Source organism: Plasmodium fragile (assembly GCF_000956335.1).
Source record: "Plasmodium fragile strain nilgiri unplaced genomic scaffold supercont1.87, whole genome shotgun sequence".
Lineage (NCBI taxonomy): Eukaryota > Apicomplexa > Aconoidasida > Haemosporida > Plasmodiidae > Plasmodium > Plasmodium fragile.
The window spans coordinates 51,298-74,025 of record NW_012192667.1 but is presented as its reverse complement, the minus strand read 5'-3'; the positions used below and the strand labels follow the sequence as shown (position 1 = coordinate 74,025).

Below are 22,728 nucleotides of genomic sequence, written 5' to 3'. Positions count from 1 at the left end.
AACGACGCAGCTCAGGAGGGGCAGGCAAATGAGGACATGAACGACGCAGCTGAGGAGGGGCAGGCAAATGATGACATGAACGACCCAGCTGATGAGGAGGACAACCCCATCTGTGATGAACAAACGAAGGGGCAAACACACGCGGAGGAACAAACCACCCCCCCTCCGCAGCATTGAACATGTGCCTCTCCATGTGCAGCATCAGTATTGCCCACACACCTGTTTGTATCTCCACCGAGTTGCTTCATTTTATTTATTTTTTTTTTTTTTTTTTTTTGTAAACCATGAGAACCCCATTTATTTTATTTGTTTCAAAATTTGTTTTCCTACATGATGGGACTTCTCTACTTTGTCCCTTCTCACTCGTTTGGGGTGGCCACGTGGGGAGGTCCAGTCCACGTCACCCGTCACCTCTCACGCCGCGCACTTAATTGGCTTTATGTGAGTACGTAAAAAATAAAAGTAAAAAAGGGGGCACACACATTGGAGACGTGTGCCTCTGCATTAGTATTGTTGGTTCATTTGTCCCCGCCACCAAACTTCACACAGCTGACTTAACCACAAAATGCACAACTACACCATTTCGATTACCACCATGCTGAAAAAAAAAAAAAAAAAAAAGGATGGAAGAAAAAGGAGATCCGTCGTCCCCTTTCTGTTTTAACTACGTTAACATGTGCACCTCTTTTCTGGGGGAAATTCCCCGCCACGGCAGGGCGAAGAGGCGTGCCTCAGGTCCATATAAAAGCATGCACACGAAAAATAAGCGCCCCCCCCCCGTAAGGGAAGCAAAATGAAAAAAAAAAAAAAAATGGAAAAGAGAGAAAGGGGTGGAGAAATAGAGGCGAAATGGCAAAGAGGAACTGCGCTACCCCCCCCTTTGTGCGCATAATTTTTGAGGCGCCACAGATGAAGTGACCCCCGCCTGGGGGGGGAAGAGTAAGAACCGTCCGACCCTTCACTCATCGGATGTGACAAAATTGATGGGATGGAAGTGGAACAAAAAAGAAAAAAAAAAAAAAAGAGGGGCAGCAGTGGGGACGTGCCAACGTTGGGGATGTGTGTGGCTGCCCCCCCCGTTTACTTTTCATTCCCTTACATGAGTGACTGCGGGGCGCGGAACTATGAAGTGTCATCCCCTCGTGCTGCTGACTTGGGCGCTCCTCTGCTTGTGCAGGAAGGGTAGCTGCATTGGTGGCAATGGCGCAGCACGCACGAGACCGCGGCGGGGGTTCATTCACGTGGGGAAGCATTATAATGGGAGCTACGTAGGGAAGAGACTGCCTTACCGTGGCCACCCATACCATCGCCACCTGAACAGCGCGAGCGCGGGCGAAGGGTTCTCCAACACCGTCCACCACGACGTGAAGAAAAACACGCAAAACTACTCCGAAGATGGCTCGCCAGCGTCTTTTCACAAATACATTGAAAATATGAAAACGAGAAAAAACGTGCACCCAAGTATACGCATAACCGATTTCGATAAAAAATTCATCAAGTGTAAAGAGAATTATAACAGGAGGTACTCTCACCTGAAGGACAGCGAGCTATTTGCAAATTTCCATTTCGTGGGTAGACAAAAAAAGGGCATTACATCACCCAAATATTATTTACCCAAATACGTGGACAGACCAAATTACCACCGGACCGGTACCCCTGTACATGTGCCATATGACGATGGGAGCCAAATGAGTAGTACTAATAAAAAAAGGAAATTGCCCCACCACCCGTATAATAATATAAAAAGTGAAGAACATATTGAAACGATTCGAAGTAATTGTCTCTTCGCTCGAGAACTGATGGATGATGTATCTTATATTATAAGCGAAGGAGTTACAACCAACGACCTAGATATATACATTTTGAATAAATGTATTAACAATGGTTATTACCCCTCTCCTCTGAATTACCACCTGTTCCCCAAGAGCTCATGCATATCCATTAACGAAATACTTTGCCATGGGATCCCGGACAACAACGTCCTGTATGAAAACGATATTGTTAAGGTAGATATAAGTGTTTTTAAAGATGGGTTTCATGCGGACATGTGTGAAAGTTTCCTTGTTCCAAAATTAACAAAAAATGAAAAAAAAAAAAAAAAAAAATTTTTTGAATATATATATTTAAATGATAAACTCAAGACCAAATACACTAAATTTATTTTCAAGTACAATTTTGACCTCACTACTAATAAGGTCGTGAAGACAGGAAAGCAATGTTCCATAAGAAGAATCAAATACGATCCACCCAACTCGAAAGACTCTCCCTTTCAGCAACACGAGTCCTATGACGATAATACCAATTCAGTGTTCGCCCACGGTAGCAACTTGGACCGGTACGACGCCGCAAACGAGGACGATTATTACAACCCTGAAGAAGGGTGCTTCCCTACCCATGAGAATGGAGCGGCGCGGGTTGTGGGAGATGACCTGGACGAGCTAGAAATGTTCCACCGCCAATACGACGAGCATGTCATTTATAACAAACAGCAAAGCAGCCAAACGTACGATAATATTCAAAGGTACTTATATAACAAAACGAGAGGGCCCCCCCAACATAATAATAACAGGTTCGCCTTTTTCGAGAAAAGGAAGTTTGGTGTAGAGGAATTCAAACATTACATGTATAAAAAAAATATGGACCTCATACGAACTGCACATGAGTGTACCATGGAGGCCATCCGGGTTTGTAAAGCAGGGGTCCCTTTCAGTGCCATAGGAGAGGCAATAGAAAATCACCTACACAAAAAAAATAACAGCCAAGTACATTATGCAGTCGTCCCCCATTTGTGTGGACATAACATTGGAAAAAATTTCCATGAAGAACCTTTTATTATTCATACACGAAATAAAGATAATAGACTCATGTGCGAAAATCTCGTGTTTACCATTGAACCCATCATATCTGAGCGACCCTGTGACTTCATCATGTGGCCAGACAACTGGACTCTCTCCAATGCCAGGTATGTCTTCTCCGCTCAGTTCGAGCATACCATCGTGGTGCGCAAGGACGGGGCGGAAGTACTCACCGCCAAAACGGACCGCTCCCCAAAGTTCATTTGGGAGTGCGAACAGGCCTAGCTTTATTAAGAGGCAGACCGGCAAACACGTCCCACTTGTACATTTTTTTTTTTTTTTTTTTTTGTAACGTTTTTATTTCGCCCCACACGGGGAACACCTCTCCTCCAAACAAAAGTGTTAAACTTCTTTTTCACCTCGTGAGCGACGTTCCAACGTTGAGCAGCACAACGGAGGGACAAAAAGAAAAAAAGTTGTTACACATAACATTTGCCAATTGCAGTTGCTTCCACACAATAGGACAAACAAGGGTACTCCATCTACCTGTGTGTGGAGACCAAACGTGTTCCCACGTGGCCATCTCGTACGTTTTGTAGCTCTCACCCATTACACTTCTCTAGCCCATACATGATGGAGCTGCTACTTCAGCTCAGCTCACCTCAACTGAACTCTCCGCGCGAACACAGAATGATGCTTCTTCCAAAACGGAAGGAGGGGAAAAAAAAAAAAAAAAAACAGTATGGCCAGATAATCGCAACGCATGCACACATGCGCAAATGTCGAGTATGTATGCGTGCGGTTGTTAGGCCTGGTTGGAAGGGACTGCGCATAACGATTTGTCGCATACGAATAAGGTCACTCACCAAAGGGGGAATGTGATTGGAAGAGAATAGCTACGCGTTTGCAAACATGATCGAATTGGGAAGACTAATCTGTTTCCTTTTCTTTTTTAATTGCTGGGCGAAAGGAGACCCAAACACACAGACGCGTTTCCCCCGCCCCCCCCCCCCACTGTCACTGAGACTATCCGCGTTGAGGGCACGGGTGTACACATGATAGGATAAAAAAAAAAAAAAAAAAAAAAAAAAAAAAAGGAATCGTGCATAACGCGTGAGCACAAAAATGACTCACCAGCGTGACGATTTAAAAAATGTCGCGGCGAAAGAGTCAACACAAAAATTGCTCATTTGTATATTACATTATGCATACTCTTTCTACGTAAGCGCTTAGTTTTATCTTTGTGTAACCTTACCTCAGAGCATACCTTCCAAATGCGACTCCTTTAAAGATTGCACCCCTCAAGCTGGCAATTTTTTTTTTTTTTTTTTTGCTAATACCCATTCTCGTATACCTTGATGCAAAAAAAAAAAAAAAAAAAAAAAAAAAAAAAATGAACGCGAAATATGTGTACTAATACTCTACTATTGTGCTGGCAGATATACATGTGTGTGCCTCCAACTGCAAGGCTGTGGGTGCCTTAATTCGTTGATGCAAAAAAAAAAAAAAAAAAAAAAAAGGAAAAAATGAACGCCACGTAAGAAATAACCTTATTACACGCTTACCTTGTAAAGGTTCCTTTCCAACTCCATCTCTCGGGCCCACTGGGCATACCCAATATTCAGACCGCTCCTAAATCGCACCTACGTGCATATATGTATCGACGCACGGTGCACTCCTGGTCGAAGCTAAGTTAGTAGCGTACACACGCGTGAGCGCATCTGGGTAAGTGGCGTGCATGTGCTTGTGGTGTGGCTCACCCCTCGGGACGCCGCTCCCAGACCGCAAGCCGAAGGAAGATATGAACCGACCAAGTCGGAAAGGACAGAATCCATCGAGGATAAGTAGAAGACGCAGTGAGGAAGAAATAAACTCGAGCGGGACGTGTTGCACAAATGGACACCCCCGTGAAGGATGCGAAGGATGGAGGCAGCAGAGAGCCATGCTATGACCAATATAACAACGAAATTTTGCTTCATCTAGAGAAAGAACCCAACCTAAATAATAGAATGCACATGTTGAAACGGGTTCGTGGAAAGCCGTGGAAAGATGAACGCACGTACAGCCCCTACGACACATTCCCCTACGGGGGGATCTTCTACCATGACCTAATTGTAAAGGACGTGATAAAGTATTGCTTCAAGCGGGGAGGCGACTACCTCGACGTGCAGCCCATGGCGCAGTCGCTGGACCCGCCGACCACCCGGGCACTACCGGGATACGTTTATCTCGGCGCAGGTATACTGAAGGAGAGGCAGAGGAAGAAACACGGGGAAAGGAACAGGATGGTTTTTATATTTTGCCTTAACGAGGCGCTGCTCAGGGGGGGCAGCCACGTACACCCTAGCAGGCGACACAGCCAAGCGGAAGGGGTATCAGATGTAGCGGCAAAGGGGGGAACTCTCCGGAGCAAGAGCAGTAGGAGTAAGAGGCAGAAGAAGGACAACCTACTTCGAGACCTAGATGACATTCTTAATGGAACAAGGTCCCATCAGAACCCATTTATAAAGACCAAGACGTCCCTACTGTGGGAGGATGTTCACAATATGGAGGGTGGCATGTGCACAGATGTCAACAGGGACAAAAAGAATTTCACCTTTGAGTCCTTCTATTGCGAGTCTACATTTACGGGTTCGCTCAGGGGGAGTAAAATGTTCGCAGGGGGGGCCAACGGCCGCAGTGACCACAGTACAAACGATGGTACGGAGGACGGTACGGAGGACGGTACGGACGAGGGTACAAACGGCGGTACAAACGACGATACGGAGGACAGCAGAAGTGACAACAGAAGTGACCGCGGAAGTTTCCGTACCGATGGGGACTCTTGCCCTTCTTGGGACCACTCCCCCGAGGAGTATTCCCCTGGGTATTGGGGCAACTCCACTGATGAGAGCCCCTCGGAACACGACACGGAAGAGAGCTCCTCCGAGAGCAGTGACCACGGGGGACACTCCCAACACGACCGCCACACCTACCTTCAACGAAGGAGAAATGTTTATAGCGACCCAAACGGCGTCTTCATCTTAAATGTGCTACACCACCAATGCGAGGTGTACTCAGTTAAGTGGAAGGAGAAACAAAACGACCCCTTTTGTGTTATCACTTCAATCTGCTTCGATGGATATATGTACATCTGGAGGGAGCATACCAACAGCCAAAACAAAATCACTTTTGTATCTGTGTGCCGAATTTATGTCCCTTCCTTTGAGCAAATGATTGGGTCCGTAAAATGGTGCTGGGTAGATAAAGACACTAGCAGTGAAAATTTTTGTCGCTTCTGGGGCAACAACAGAAAGGCAAACATCGCAAGGAATGAATACTTAATTGTTTATGGGTCTCGAAATGAGTGGAGTCCAGGTGGTGGTGTTAGGAGAAGAGGAACCCCCCGTGGGTGCGATGAAAGGGAGCGAACCATCTCCTCCGTCTTCTCCATCTACGCCATTTTCAACATATACAGTCACGACGCCCACGTGAAAAATATCCTGAGCTACGAAAATATTCCTATAAACCTCAATTACGAGTACGTGCTCCAGGCAAAGATCAAGTATGGGTCCCTGAACACATCACTCATTTCAATTTACACAGATGACACCTTCCTACCAGAAAACGAGTATCATATGAAATTCGGCCAGTGGAAAATAAAAAAAATTTGCCCCCTTTCAGATTCGCTCTTATTAGATAAGAGTAATCCACATAGGGGTGTGGCACGAGAGTTCAATGGCTGGGACCACGCAGAAGTGACCGAGTGCTCTCTCTCCTCCAGTGGTAGTGGGTCCACCACAGATCACAACGAAGAAGGAGGAAGTGACTACGGCGATTGTGATGAGGATTATTATCATGGTGGTGACCCAGGTGCTAGACACAATGGAGGGACCACTGTTTGGAGACACCCCCGCAGAAAGGACAACATGAAAAAAAAGGACTTTCTCCTGTTTAGGAAACTTTTCAGCACAGTCAGCAACTTAATGCCCCCATTCGCTCTTACCATCTCGACCTACAATGGAGATTTATACAAAATTATGATCAAGCCAAGTGACATATGGATAAAAAAAAAAAAAAGTGTTAGTGTAAGGTATATGCTACATTATAAAGTATGCGAACCTTCTTCCAAATGGGAAAAAAAAAAAAAAAAATTATCGAGTAAAGGAAAGCACGACGAGCCAATCCTTCAAGAAGACTGCGCAATCCATTTTAACGTCAACCACAATGCCGTTCTGGTGCAGAATAAACGAAACGGAAAAATTTACCTGTACAATTTCGACATGGGTGTTAGAAGTAGGAGTAGTTTATGTGATGGGTTTCCCATCCAAGCGAAGGGATCCTATGTGTGGGCATCGCCTGCCCAATGGCATGGCACGGGTTGTCCGTCCTCTCGCTGTAGTTACCCCCAGGAGACTCCAACAACAGCCACCAGGCAAAACAAAGATGGTCAATACTCATTCGAAAGGCATCCTAACGATGACGAGATGGCCCCACTGGATGGCGCAACATGTCACAGCGCAACCAACAGCAGTGTTAAAAAACTTCCAAATGGTGAAAAACCGTTGGAAGCTTCCCCATCGGGTTTTTGTAACGTGGAGGATGTCGCAGTAGAAGAGACGCAGAGTAAGCACAAGACGTGTAGGAGTAGTGACCCGCATGACGATTCATGGGTCCAACCGGCGGAGGCAAAAAAGAGAAGAGGGGCATTCACCCCCCTGTGCTGCCTAAACAGCATGTACATTGATAGGTACTACATGTTGAAGCACAAGGGAAGTGACACCCTCAGGAGGAAAGCCCATTTCATTTATTCATACTCATATCAGATGTGTAGAATGTATGAACAAGTGAAGAAGAACCCACACGTGTGCATATCAACTAGCGAATTTTTAGAAAAAAAAAATACGATTCCCTTGACCTACAAAAGCGCAGTTATGGATTCATTTGATTCCTTTTTCGTGCTCATGTGTGTGGACAAAAATCGCGAGTTCATCTTTGCACTCAAGTCAGACACCCAGGACGTTGTTCATAACTCCAAAATGCTCTGTATCTTTGACGAGGGTTTTCCACTAACCGGCTTGCAAGGCAACTCCTCCCCACACCCAAACGAACCGAACAACAATGTGTACCTGAACAAAGCGCAGGAGGATATTTACAAAGCAGAAGGGGTATCATGCGTGATGACTGGATACGAGATAAGTGACTTCCATCTCCACACTAAAAACGGCCAGAACTACCTCTTCCTAATTATTAAGTACAGTTATATCAACTCCGAGAAGAGGACTAAACACGCTCACCTAGTTACCCTCTCCACTATACACATTCAAAAAGAGAGTTCTATTTATATAAACTTAGAGCTGAACCAGATGTTTACCTTTTTTCATTCCATGGGGGAAAAATTCTTGTTCTCGTACATTCACGTCTCCTACCAGGGGAAGTTTATTGTCGCCACCAATCACACCCTGCGTGGAGGAAAAAATAACTCCGTTCAACTGGAGGAGAGATCACCTTACACTGTGAACCCACAAAATGTGCATTCCGTTCATAAGGGTAACTGCACACTGGTGGAGGGACAACTACGGGGAAGTGAACAGGATGGTGCTTTTTACCACCCAGAGGAAGATTTGCTCGCTGTTAGGAAGGGACTTCTGCAAGTTAGAAGCTCCTCCGGGGTGGAGAAACCATACGTGTTGGTACTGGATGATGAGGACCCCCACAAGCAAGAAGGGCAGAATGAAGACAAATCATTACACTCAAACGAAATGGTAGTAAACCTGTACCTCCTCTGCACAGAACAAGGATCCATCGCGCATCCTGTTCAAATTAGAAATGTCCCCGATCTCGTCGACATAGTTGTCCACGGAAGCTATGTCGTCCTACTAACAAAGACGAAACTTCAAGTTGTGAACCTCAAGACAGTTTGTAATGACCTAATCAGAATGGAAGAAAATAACATGGAAGATATACCTCTCTCCATGGAAAAGACAAATATCTTAAACTTTGTTTCGATCCCCTTACCGAAAATGTTCGAAAATAAAAAAACAAAAATTTGTATGACTTGTTCAGGTGAAAAAAACACATATTTTATTGTAGCCAGTTTTTTGGTCAATTTAAAACAGCTTAAACAGAGGGGACAACATCAGAGGGAAAAGAAAATATGTAATGGGAAGGCAAATGACGAGAGGTTCGCACATAAAAAATACTACGTCTCCGTGGTTTTGTTCTGTGAAGCATCGAATGACAATGAGTGGAAGGTTTTAAATTATGAAACGAATCCCTTCTTCCTCTCCAAGCAGGTGTTTTTGTTTGAAAATAATTTGTTCCTGCTGAGTGGGGAGCAGAAGAGGAGGGGTTTCGTGTGGGATCCAAGCCAGAAAAAATTTCTCAACGAGGGATTCATAAGGAGTGGTTTGTGGGGTCGAAAAGGGAAAAACATGCGAGTCATCACCCAGACGAGGTGCCCTCGTGGCCAAAAACTGTACCGACGCAAAATCAACCTGTACAATGAACTGAAGAAATGTCAAAAACGAGGCGAAGGATATATGGAGGGAGAAAAAGCCGAGGCAGAGGCTCTCCCATGCAAAAAGAAACATCACGTCTTTTATCACCCCCTTGGTCTCTTGCAGTACATAAAGATGGGTCTCTTTTCTCATGTATATATGGCATTGAAATTACTCCTAAGCCTTTTGCTCAACAGGTTTTATAATTCTGTTGAAAAAATTAACGTTAGAAATAATATCTCGTGGGAGGGGTGTTCTAGGAAAAAGCACTGCGCTCTGCACATCCTACTGGAGAACACAAATATGAAAAAGTCAGTCCAGGAAAACTTTGGTGATATATGCACTGTACAGAAAAGCAATTTCCTTTTTAACTTAAATTTTTTGACCACTGAAATGTGTAAGTTTCAACAGAGTGCGCAAGGTAGGGTTAATGATGATGTGTGTGCAGGAGGAGACGCAGATGGGAAGGAACAGGGGGAGGAGAAGAGTCTCCTCCAAGGGAAGAACGATAATGCAGATGTGGGGGGACATAAGGATAAATCTATGTACCTGTTTGAAGTCGAGTCGGTGTCATTGGACGATTTTAATCTCAACTCTGATGAGGAGGAATCTGCCTCGTCGAAGAAGGGTAGCGAGGAGGAAGAGAAGGCCCCCACCCCGTCGCGACATTCTGACCAAAGAAGCAGCAGCGACCAAAGCGGGGGACGCGACAGCACCGATCAAAGTGAGTGCAGTGAGGACGAACGGGAACGGATGCAGCGGAACTTCAAGTACGACCTGAAAAACGCCCGCGTGACAAACTACCAATTGACGGCTGAAGAGGTCAAGATCCTCCAGATTCTACTCCTCCATGTGAATGTCCCCCACTTGAGAGCCTTCGACCAGCTCCTTCTCTTTTGTGTGTTGAACGCATTCTGCGTTAATTTGGGAGCGCCCCCCGCGGATGATAGTAACAGTGAGAGTGGGGGCAGCATGAGAAGCATGCGAAGCAGTGGAGGTGATGGCTTCGATAGCAGTCACCCATCGGAAGACTCCGCTGCCGAAGAGGGTGCACACACCTCCAAAAAATGCACCAGATGCCACTGTGAAAATTTTGGTCTGCACCTCCAGAAGGAACTCATCAAGACAGAAAACATGTACCTGTATGACCACGTGCATGGAAGTGGAGACCAGGGAGGACAACCCAACGGAAGCAACATGACCCAAGTCATCCTCTTTTTTTATCGCCTCTACATCAATTGCTGTCTCTTCCTAAACATAAACCTAGAAATTCATCACCAGTATGCCTACCTGCTCTATTTTGTACATGAGAAGGTTGCAGAGGATCTGAGCAATTATCTGGAGAATCTCCTGACCCACTACAACCACTCCTTCCGCCTCCCCATTAGCAGCAGTGACTTAAGCAGCGTCGACCTGTTCGATATGAGTGGCGCAGTGAGTGCGAGACGCGGTTCCCATGTTGAACCTGTATCACTTCCCTACCACCACCAAGATGGTAGAATGTCCTCCCATGGCCGTCTCGTACGATGGACACGAAAAGAAAATGCCCCACCACAACCAGAGCTTAATAATGTACTCATTGAAAAAATGAACAACTTCAAAATGATAGAAGAGGGAGTCCACAAGTTTTGTTTTTTTTTTTCATTTAGAAGTATGAAGTTGTTCTATGCACTTCACGATAGGGATAACTTATTTTACCTGCATGAGGTGCTGACGAACAGGACAATAAAAAAAATGAACAGCCTCAATGTCGAGGATAAAGAAAAACAAAATGAAGTAAATGAATGTTTAGACTTTCTCGCATTATTATATCTAGCGAAAAATGAGAAACAGAAACTTATGATGTTGTATAAAATTAAAAAGCAACAAAAAATTTTTGAATTCCTTTCAAATGATTTTTCTAAAGAGAGATGGAGTAACGCACTTATGAACAATGCATACAAGTTGGTACAAATTAACAGATACTACCTGGCCATCGCCTTTTTCATTCTTCGTGGAGACATTAAAGACGTCATTGATGTGGCTTATCAATATTTGGAGGACCCACAATTGAGTGTCTTCCTCATTAGACTCGTTTATGCCTCCTACGTAGAAAAGGGGCAGGGCCTTGGAGGCAGAAATAACTTTTTGGTGTGCGCACCGTGTGCCCCTTTAGGGGAAAGTAGTAGCGTGTTACAGGACTCCAGCATGTCCGCGGTACAGGGCAGTGGCTACCTGCCCTCCAGCGAAGTAGGCGATATGGGCAATATGAGTGAAGTGGGGGAAGAGCCAAGTAAAGAAGTCCTGGATGGTGAAGTGATGGCAGGAGAGGGTAAAGAAATTGAAGAGGAATCGCTCCACTACCTGAAGGAACCACGTGACTTCCTCCAACAATACTTGAGCTACATTTTTGCCAAGAAACTCAAGTCCGATCGCCATGAAGATGTTCATCGTAGATACCACCTTCAGGACAGAAACTACTACCGGGACGTGATGAAGAATATCCTGCTAGGGAATTATGCAGAGGTGCACTCCAAATGTAAAGAATCAAACAGGTATGCTTTTCTCCTTCTGGTGTTGAAAAATGTTATTGTGGGTAGAATAAGGAGACAGGAGAAGAGACAGGGGGGGGGTGCTGCACTCGGGGTGGCTGCTCTGTACGGCGCTGGTCAAGATACACGCGGCCAAGGTGTAAGCGGCCATGGTGTACACGGTCAATACGAAAAGGAATACGAAGACGGAGACGAACAACGAGAATGCACCTTTAGGATGAGTAAAATCGAGTGCTACTTCAGCTCCCTCCATTTTTGCTCGCAACACATGAGCAACCTGTCATTCATTTTGCTCTTCATTTTTTTTCACGTCACCGACAAAGACCAAGAGTTGATGCTCCTCCATGACAGACTCAAATTCTTCTTGTGTGTCTCCTCTGAAGCTTACCTGGAGACCTTTCTCAGTGCAAATAAATTCTTGTTTGAGATTATTTTTGCTTCCTCCTGTGAGAATAAGGGGGGGCCCCGGGTAGCCAGCGGCGACCGGGAGGACAGAGACAACTCCATCGACTTCACGCACTCGTTCAAGCTGTTTGCGCAGCTGGTGCATTTGCTCTTTGAGTGCATCAGCCGGGGAGGCGCCAGCGAAGACCCAGGCGCATATGCTGATACGGACGGTCTTACGCGCGGTCGTACACACGATGGTACGCGCGGTTATATACAATGTGAAGCAAACTGCAACACGCATGGCAACACGCATGGCGACCCACACTGTGGCGCGGTCGAACCCGCGCCGGGCTTGCGCCGCCTGTTGAACAAGCTGAGGGACATCAGAACGAAGGACAGCTGCGCGAGGAAGCGCAACCTGAGCCTCTTCCTAACCACACTACTACAAAAAATAAATAGCATGCACGGTGGGAAGAGCACCCAGCTGCTGTTCAACACAACTAGTGTCAACCATTACATGCGTTACGAAGTTTCAAAGAACGAAATGAGAGATTCAAGTTGTCCCAGTGCAATCCCTAACCTCTACGTTTCCTTAAACAAGTACAATACCCTCCTGACCCATTTATTTTTTCACTTCTTTACACTACACATTGTGGAAGAGGCACAGAGCGAAAACGTCATTCGGTTCGTACTGAATTACATCGTTCCCATTCTCTTTATCTACGTAAATGACGTGGTTAGGGTTCTGTTTAGTTTTGTAAAGAACAGCAAGTGCGAATCGTCGTCCTCTCTGCACGACCCCGTGTCGTCCCTGCGCGAACTCTTGGCGTCCCTGCACGCCCCTTACCTGCAGATTGTCATTTTGCGCGTCGGCCTTCGCAACTGCTTCTCTCGGGAGGGAAATGAAGAAGCGCATGTGTCCACACATTTGAAGAACAATTTGAAGAAGAATGTGAAGCCACATTCGAATCACCTGTGTGAACCCAGCACGGAGGAAGGGGGAAGAGTAACGAGACAAGAAGCATGCAACAAACAAGAGAAAATCCATAATATATACATAAAGGTTGACCCAAAGTTTTTTTCTTATCATATGCACCTGTTAGATCTGTTCCTATGCTACCTAACCGTGCTGGTTATATGCTTCCTCATGCTGGACACCCACTACGGCTTCTTTCACAATGGAGATGTGTGCATAAATAAACAGAACACTCAAGGGAATGAAAGAAGAACCCACCAAAGTAGAACCCATAAAGGAAGACACCTGAAAAAGCTATTTCTCGTCTTGCGTCTTCTACTGAAAAAAATTAAAAAATTAAATTGGGCAATTGAAAATGTGTATAAAGGGAATAGCACCATCAGCACTGCCGATCTGTTGATTAAATTTGTTAAGTGTGCCTACCTTAGAGGGAAGAAAGGAAAGCTATCTCCATGGTTGCACATGATCAGTGGGGACAATTCCCTCCATGGAAGGATGAAGAAGAGGAAAAGAACAACCAGCAATAGCAAGCAGAACGCCAGAATGCTCTCCAGCGAAGGTATAGACGTGAATGTAACTCCATTGGAAATAACCTCTCCTCCTAGCAAGAGCAACCTTCAAAATGATAAAGACATAGAACCACAGATGAGCATACGCTCATGTGAGTACGTGCACAAGGGAAGACTATCACAAACATCATTCTCGTTTTCACCCCCAGAGCAAGAGGAAACAGAAAACCTGCTCTTCGAAAAATATTGTATCGTGAGCATTTTCTTATCCACCTTCGAACTGCTCATTGGAAACTTCCACATCTTTGCGTACAAGGCGAACGTCTTCACACCACAACTGCACATGAGAGGCAAGGGCAGCTATTCAGTAAAAGGAAGCGACCCACATGGCGCTCTCCACATAACATACAGCAAGTACAGCCAGGCAAACACGAAGAGCCACATCAACCCATTTTATTACAATACGTGTATTCTTCTGCACTTCGTTGATAATCTGTGCCATTTGGTAAATAAATTTCTCCTCTGCAGGATGAAAGATCTTTTATACAACTCTGCATACAATATTAAGAACACCTTGCTGACCTTTCTGTCTTTCCCTTTTTTCTTCAACAAAATAAAGACAAAGAAACAGAATCATGTTTTGTGTGAGCACTTCATCGATTCACACATCTCCCTCTTTTATAACAAGCCCCTTTACGCTATATGGAAGATGAACAACTGCACGTATAGGTCCTTTCTCCTTTTCTTTAACAAAAGCTTCTACGACTACAACGATTCTGTGAACGATTTGGTCAGTACCCACCGAGGAGGCCAACAAGTAGAACCCGTCAAACAGAGCGAAGCGTACCCCCCCCACATGAACGCAACCTACAACCACGCCCACCTAAATGAATACATGAAGTTTCATCAGCTGTACAAGCAAGGGTGTAGAATAAGTGAACAGTATCATCTGGTCATTCCAGCCTCAAACGTGGAAAAGGGAAACATGATTTGTAACCAAAGTAACTTCCTCTTTAAGAGACCCAGAAGCTATGACCGTTTTTTTTCTTTCACTTCTAGAATGAGCTTCTTCAAGAATCTAAAGTTGGGTGCTAGCGGAAGTGGTAGCAGTGGTGGGGATGCGAAACGAATCGACACAGACGGAAAGAGAACAAACCTCGTGGTGAAAAAGACAAACAGGAAAAGCACCCTGGAGGAGGAGGAGGACAAGGAGAAGGAGAAGGAGAAGGAGAAGGAGAAGGGGCGCGGGGAGTACCGCCACGTTAATTATGATAATATTTTTAAAATTAAAAAAAACCTCTTGAAGTACGGCACGGTCGAGACGGAGGGAAGCAGCAGTCAGGACGGTGAAAACGGTAGTGAAGTAGATGAAGGCGAAGAGGAGGATGAAGATGAGGAGGGGTGGAATCACGTAGTGAGTGCTACGCGAGACAGGAAGGGACGCCCTATGGAGCAGGACCTCGTGGGAGCGACACCCCGATCGATGCGTAACGGGAGCAGCCACAGCGCTGTTAATGGCGGTGCTTACCGTGATGACCAAGTTGGCGGCGGTGACGGGGAGCGTCGGAGCGACCCGCGCACAGCCCACTCCAGAGAAACCACTACAAATGCGAACAAGGAACATCAACGTGGATCCAACCCGAGGAGTAATCACCCTCGGAAGACAAGCCACAAAGGAAGAAGCAAAAAAGAACATAACAAGCTCCCCCACGTCATCCCCTTATCTTACCTATTCAACAATATGAGCGACAGGCATGTCATCGAGCAGGGAAAAATGGACAGCCACAACAGCACCATCCTTTATATACATAAAAAAAATAAAATAAAAAAAATTTCTATTCTAGACCACTTGAAGAAGCTCAATAAGAAATGCAGATTCATCAACTACATTTCGCATTACGATTTGAAGGACAAGGGCCGGAGGACTTCCAGGGGTAGAAGTGGAATCGGGAAGAACAAAATGCGCAAGAGGTCCGTCAGCTTAAGGGGGGAAAAAACTCTCGCCCAAATTGTACCCAGTGCAGCGAAAAAAAAAAAACACAAAGGGGAAAGCACTGATGGTGCGAAGGGCGACCGTGCTAATCGTAGCGTTGAAGTGGACATCCTTCCCACCCCAAACGGGGAGCAGCGCCCCTGGCATAGCTACTCCCTCCACGGGAAAGCAGGAGCACCGCTTGAACAAGAAGTAAACGCGCCAACTGATCAGATGTGTAAGGAGGTCAATCAGGCAAGAAACGCGCATGCGGGACGCGGACGAATCGGGAGGGACAGAACCCCCAGCGGCAGTAGCAAGGGCAGTAGCAGGGGCAGCGCTGGGGATGGCCAACGAAATGGCAACAAACGACGTGGCGACAAACGAAGTGGTAACCGCAGGAATGAGAAAATCTTCCTCGACATCAACATGAATAAGCTTCTGTATATATACAAATGTATGCACATTCAGTGCATGCACAACCTGACCCCGCTGTGCACCTACATGAGCAACTTCGTCCCAAACGACTGCAGCGTCACCAGCCTCTTCACCAATTCCTACAATAACCATTTCGTAAACAACCTGTTCTTTCATAATATGTTTTATGTGTATGATAATACAATGACTCTTCTGCTGAACTCGAACAACGTGGGGTCGATATTCTACGGCGGGGGCGACCAATCTCGAACACAGACGGAGATGAGTAGAAAGGGTGCACTGAAGGAAGGCCATGCATCTCGCATCCCATCATCTCAAGACGTTGATGCATCCGCACGTGGAGACTCCTCCTCCCCTGGGTGGCAAGAATGGAAGGGAACGCAAAAGGCACTGCTGCGCGCAACGCATGACTCCACAAACGTAGCAGTAGTGACGCCCACAAGGGGGAAGCACGAACGAGAAAAACAACTAGACACAAATATAACCATCTCGAAGACGGCACAAAAGTACATAGAGACAGTGATGCTGCTCCTGTACAATAATGTAACCCTAAACGAATCGGACAAAATTATCACAGCAAAAAAAGGAAAGGAAAAAAAAAAAAAAAAAAATGAAAAAAATGAATTCCAACACCTCCTAGAGTACCTAGAAAGAAATGCTAACACATGCATAAGAAAAAAATACAATTTCATTAACCAATTATCAAATAAAAAGGACAGCTGTTTTCTTTTAAAAACAGGAGCCATCATTTCTCACCCTTTTCTCCCCGTCTACGCACTTATAAATATCAACCACGAAAAAATTACAACCTCAGAACAACAACCCTTCGACAAAAACAGATTCCAAATAAGGCTCTGTAGTTTTTCTTTAAATTATGAACATATTTGTTACCGATATGGGATCATCTCTAGTGTGTGTTGGAGTTCAAATGGAAATCTGTTGATGATCTCTGATGAGTGTGGACACTTATACATATATAATATTTTCTTAGGCAATTTTTTGAACCCTAAGTCGTTTGTGAACGGTGTGGGGAATGATCCTAATGTAGATAGGAATGGGCCCACCACTTCTGGAAGCAAAGCCTACACGCATAAAAGGGATAACATCTCAGACAGGGCAGGGGCCACAGCGGCATATGCTGCCAGTGCAGCCGAGCACGCGGGCGGCATCCGCCCCGATGGCTTCTATGAGGAGGAATGCTATGAGTACGATGATGAGTATGACGACGGGTACGACGAATATTACGACGACTACTCCGATGAATATTACGAGGACTACTACGATGAGTGCGAGGATGACCCGAGAGGGGGTCGAGCCGATGGCCACGCGGAGGAGGGCCGCAAAGCTGATCGTGAGGGGGGGGACGAAGAAACGCCAAAATCGAATAAGCCCAGCCAGATGGGTGCAGAGGACGGACGGGCATCCCAGGAAGGGCAAGGAAAGAACGGAAAAGGAGCCACAAATGGGGAAAAAAAAAAGAACGACGAGCAAAGCGAAAGCGTCAACTTTGGAAGCAAGATAAAGGAGGGAAACAAAAAAATAAGAAACTTCTTTAAAGACAATTTTCTTAAGAACAATAAGAAAAAGGCTTCGGGAGAGAGAAGAGGGGAAAGGGAGGTGAGGAAACGACGCAGGGTGAAAAGACGATGGAGACCGCATCGGTGCTCAAGGAAAGGCAGTTACATTATAAGGGAAGCCATGTGCGTGGTAAAACTACATGACGAGGTTGTGGATGTGAGGTCTCTGGACGACTCCACTTTCTACTTGGTCAGCATCGGCAAGGGGGTCAGTCCCAACTCGGTGAGCAACCATACCGTCTTCATCGACGCGGACTTTGCCAGGGTTGATGAGCATTTGCGACGTACCCAAGAGGTTAGCAAGTCGCAGGAGAAATCGCGCACTGAGCAGCTGCTCGCTGAAGAAGAGAACGCCCACGGTTGCCCCGAACTAAGCAGCAGCACGCAGGAGCGCCCCACTGAGGCGCACAAGAGTCTGTCCATTTCGAACTTGGCCCCCTCCGAGTGCTGCCCAAGTGATGTACCTCGTCCGGATAAGAAAGACCACTTCTCACCACAACCACGGGAACAAAAGAACAAAAACAAAAATAAAAACAATCGTGAGGCACAAACAAACATGGTCGAGAAAAGCAAAATGAATCACATCGATGCGTTCTTCAACCTACACGTATTTAAAAAGAAAAAGACCTACTTCAAATCTTCTTTCTTTCACGTGGACGCTCATAATGGTATGTTTTTTAAGAGTAACAAAAAGTTACGAAGTGTTGAAGATCTGGCGGACACCGTGTGCCTCTGTGTTTGGGATTTGTGCTCTATTTTGACCAACGAGGAGAAGCAGTTCTTAAAAGGGAAGATAATACCACCTGCTGGGTCTTCTGACGTGGGTCCTAATTCGCTTAGCCAAAATGGCACTACCACCATCAGCAGCAGTAACAATAACAATAGCAACTCTAACAGCCATTCATATGGAAGGAACGAAATGACCAATCGGGCAGGTGCCAAGAAGTTAGAGAAGAACCAAAGTGTTCTCCACCCAACCCTCGTCTGCATCATAGGAAATTTACCTGATAATAAAGTCCAGTCCAGTAAAAGGAAAAACAACGAAAGTGCGAACTCCATTACGACGTTCTGTACTTGGTTATCATCTCGGAACCACCTCTACAACGTTGTGCAGGATCCGTTGGACAGAGCAGTAGCAGCAGGAGAACTCACGTCGAGAACAAATAACAAGCGGACCGAACAACCCTCGAAAGGGAACAATCATCTCACCGATGTTATAGAAACACCAAAGAAAAAAAAAGGCATCTTTTGGCACCTGTTCCATCACAAAGTATACTCAAATAACTTCTCCCAGGATGCTTACGTTTTTTATGGAGACCAGTTGGGGTACATCCACGTAGTACACCTACAGATGTACAAGAAGGTGCACTTCTTCCGGGCCTTCGATGTCCCCATCCTGAAAGTTTTCGTGTGCAAAAATATCGTCACCAAGTTGCTTGTTCTGGCGGACGCAAGGGTAAGGAGTGTGTCGCGCTTGTTACGCTGCCACGCTGCGGACAAGTGCACCCGTGGCCCCCTCTCCCCCAACTGAAACAACACCACCAAATCTCTTTCTCATCCATCTACCCCCCCACCCCCCCTGCAGCTGCGCATCTACCTAGTCGAGTCAGCCCTCGCAATAACGCTCATCAAAGAGGTCCAGATAAAGCATGACGTACCCCCAAACAAATGTATCTGTGAAGAAAAAATAAACGAACTAAAGGAAAAAAGAAAAAAGGAAGAAAACGAAAACGACGGAGTCTCCATCTTTAATTTATCCTATTTCCTCTCCTCCAATTATCCCAAAAAGCAGAGCAACACCAGAGGGGACGACAAGCTCAGCAACGTCAACGGCGTCAACAGCGTCAATACGGGTCCTGTGGATATTAGTGCCACTGGAGGAAGCCTCCGCAATGGAAGCAGTGCCAATGGGCCCGAGAACCTTGCCCCAGGTGGAAGCATCACTGGGGTTCCCAACACAAGTATCAGCTTCTCCGGGAAGAAAAACCAACACCAACAAGAACGCTCCCAGGGGAACTACTCGAACTACTCGAACGACTCCCCTCAGAACCCAGCACTCTCAGATGCAAAAAGTACCTCATTAATACCCCTCGCAAGTGAAGAAAAGGGAAAGGAAAAACCTTCCTCCAGTGTGAAAGAAAATAACAGTACACCTCCTAAAGTGAAGAAAAGCAGCACGTCCTCCAACTCCGTGAACCTCTTCAAAACGGTCAGTGACACAGAGGACGAGGCAGATGCAAACAGTGATAAGGACGCTTACCAGAGCGTCATTATCGGTGGAATCAATTTTGGTTACCTCGGATTTAATTTCTCCAAGTTTATGAATAACAAAAAAAAAACGACCATCGTCGACGCCTACTTGCTGTCCAACTCACACCTGGTCACTGTGTCCAGCAACGGCACGCTCACACTGATTAAAGTGTGACCCTTCTCCCCGCAAAGTGAATGCATAAAAGTGAATGCGTAACAAGTGAATGCGTAACAAGTGAATCCGTAAAAAGTGTTGGGGGGGACCCAGTACCTAACACACACATATATGTATGTATATGTGTACAGGTGAAGCGCAAATCGCACAGGGTGACCTTTGCGTGACCACATCGCGTTTCACCTGTGGGAAATTTGCACCGCGTGTTTTTTTTCCTTCATGTGCCTCGTGCAATAATGCGTAGATAAATTTTGCGTCAACTAAAATGAACTCATATGACATACATGCTGAGGGTCTGTGTAGAGTCCTTCCTCCCCTGGTGGGGTCATTACGTGGGACAGTTCAAAACCGTTACTGTTAAGTCACCCCCCGGTGATTGGGGAGGGGTGGTATTGCCATGCGCATACGGTCAAAGAGCACTTACAAAAAGGGGAGGACACACGCGTAAGTAGTAGGGTGCGAAGGTACTAACACGAATTGGCCCTCTTGGGGGGGAAAACGTAGCGCTGGATAATGGACCCCCTACAGCAGAAGACTACGCGCTTCCCATTCACTTCCTCCACGGCGTCATACTTGGTCGCTGCGCTCACCGCTTGGCTTCACACCACCAAGTTTGTCCTTCATGAAATGGTACACAAAAGGGCGCTTGTTCATCTTCACCATCCAGTCCTTCCACCTGCAAGGGGGGGGAGCGGAAAAAAAAAATAAATAAATAAACAGTGACGCGCGAGTGTGTAGCTACAGTTCTACACGACTTGGTGACCAATTCGACACGAGTGTGCACGACATGATGGGGACTCCGCTTTGTCCCACTCGTTAAAAGGGTGTGTGTGTATCTCCCCTGTCGTCCAACCCAAACTTACACATCCCTGCGCATTTTTTCAATGATGCACTTGGCGACCACGTCCCGCTTGAACTTCAAAACTTCCTCGGTCTCCTCAAAGCAAATTTGAGGACTCTGTGGAGGGTTGCACACCTTCTCATTGTACGCATTGAAGTACGGGCAAATGAGCATCAGACCCTCAGCGGGGAAAAGAGAAATGGGTACATACTCCCTCGACTTCAAACAATAATAAATGGAGTTTACAGAAGTAGCCTTACGAAATATTTCCACAGACAGGGTTAACATTTTTCTTATTTGGTGCATTAAAAAAGACTGACCTAATATTTTCACAGACACGAAATTGTAGTTGTATAAATTTACTGTACTTACATCTAAGTACTTTATAAAGCGGAAGGTCGTTTGGTCCACATTGTTTTTTGTGAAGCAGTGAAAGTTGTGGTACCCTGCGTAGCTTTGAACGATTTCAAAGAAGGTGTTCAGTTCTTCTTCCGTCAGGTCTTCTTTTTCTTCCTTCACGGTGAGGATATGGTCCCAGCTATTTTGTTTCGCCGCGTCGTCTTCCCCCTTCTCCTTACCCGCTTCACCATGACCCTTCTCCTTAACCGCGTCATCCTGACCCTGCTCCTTAGCCGCTTCATCCTCCACCTTCTCCTTAGCCGCTTCACCCTCGCCCTTATCTGCCACCCCCCCTTCGCGCTTCCTCCTCTTTAACTCCTCCACGCGCCCGTCGATCATACGCAGAGCCTCATCAAACACATCCTTGTACTCATCCCGCACAGTTACCTCACTCAAAACATACACGGGAAAGAGGTACTCATATAATCGGAACGAGCAGAACTTCCTTGCGTCGAAGCTCTTCGTCACTCTGTGAATGTCGAAGCAGCGGATGTCTTCAGGCAGGTGTTCGTTCAGAAGCTTCACAAACTTTTCTTCCTTTTTTTTCCGTTCCTCTAGGGCGGCGCTGTGGGTGGCAACCCCTCGGGCAGTGGCGTCTTCGTCGGGGGCCGCACCTGCCGCGTCACCACTCTCTACCACGTCTGTCTTTGCCACGTTTGCCTCTACCACATCTGCAGCTGCACCGGACGCCTGGCCGCAGCTCAAGTCCACCTGATACACAAACACGTTGTACAAGGCGTGCACGCCCAGGTCCGTCCTGGCGGAGCGCGATTGGCAAAAGTTAAAGTCCTTCCTGCAACCACCCCGCCGTCCCACGGCGTTCATCTTTATGAGGGTCCTCTCGATCTCATTTTCGATGGTCATGCAATCCTTCCCTTGCCCCTGGCACCCGTGGTACCTGCTGCCCACGTACCCAATGCACAGGGCGTACTTTTTCAAATTAGGGAGTCTCTCGCGCGGGGCAGACTCGCTCCTCTCACGTGCTTCGCATGATTCTCCCCCCTCGCCACGTCTGTTCTCCCCCTCCAACTTGAGCCTCTTGATCCTCTCCTTGTTCTTCTGATAATTATTCATCCTCTTCGGGACTCCATTGTTCTGTTCGTTCTGCAACAGAGAAGGGAAGCAGACGGACCGTGTGTGGGGAGGGTGTACATTTGGGTAAAATGTAGTTGTGGCACTTGCATTGAGCTACCTGGTTGTATTACCCACGGTGTGCTGCGCTCTCATTTTTTTTTTTTTTTTTTCTTTTTTGAGGGGAGCGTCTCCCCAACTATGCATCATACCATTGCTTTAAACGGACAATCACTTAGGACACAAATTTTAGTTGTTGTTTCTCCTAATGGTGCACCGGTCGACCGAGTGGACGATGAGTTTTTTTTTTTTTTTTTTTTTTTTTTTT

The 22,728-nt window shown here is 46.3% G+C and overlaps 4 protein-coding genes across 4 annotated transcripts in view; 3 read left to right on the top strand and 1 right to left on the bottom strand.

Moving 5' to 3' along the window:
* The window catches only part of AK88_05002 (uncharacterized protein), a gene marked incomplete at both ends in the record, with an annotated part of 1,996 nt that extends 1,819 nt beyond the window's left edge, over positions 1-177 (top strand). The window contains one exon of the mRNA XM_012482606.1: positions 16-177. Within this exon, the coding sequence (XP_012338029.1) occupies positions 16-177 (162 nt within the window). The remainder of the gene's footprint in view (positions 1-15) is intronic.
* A 947-nt stretch (positions 178-1,124) lies between these two features.
* On the top strand, positions 1,125-3,080 carry AK88_05001 (uncharacterized protein; the record flags this gene model as incomplete). The annotated part of the gene is made up of 1 exon (XM_012482605.1): positions 1,125-3,080. The coding sequence occupies one exon, from the start codon at positions 1,125-1,127 to the stop codon at positions 3,078-3,080; it is 1,956 nt and encodes a 651-aa protein (XP_012338028.1).
* A 1,610-nt stretch (positions 3,081-4,690) lies between these two features.
* Positions 4,691-20,089, top strand: AK88_05000 (uncharacterized protein; the record flags this gene model as incomplete). The annotated part of the gene is made up of 2 exons (XM_012482604.1): positions 4,691-19,120; positions 19,250-20,089. The coding sequence occupies 2 exons, from the start codon at positions 4,691-4,693 to the stop codon at positions 20,087-20,089; spliced, it is 15,270 nt and encodes a 5,089-aa protein (XP_012338027.1).
* A 567-nt stretch (positions 20,090-20,656) lies between these two features.
* Positions 20,657-22,556, bottom strand: AK88_04999 (tRNA pseudouridine(38-40) synthase; the record flags this gene model as incomplete). The annotated part of the gene is made up of 3 exons (XM_012482603.1): positions 20,657-20,765; positions 20,953-22,433; positions 22,539-22,556. The coding sequence occupies 3 exons, from the start codon at positions 22,554-22,556 to the stop codon at positions 20,657-20,659; spliced, it is 1,608 nt and encodes a 535-aa protein (XP_012338026.1).
* Positions 22,557-22,728: the final 172 nt, after the last annotated feature.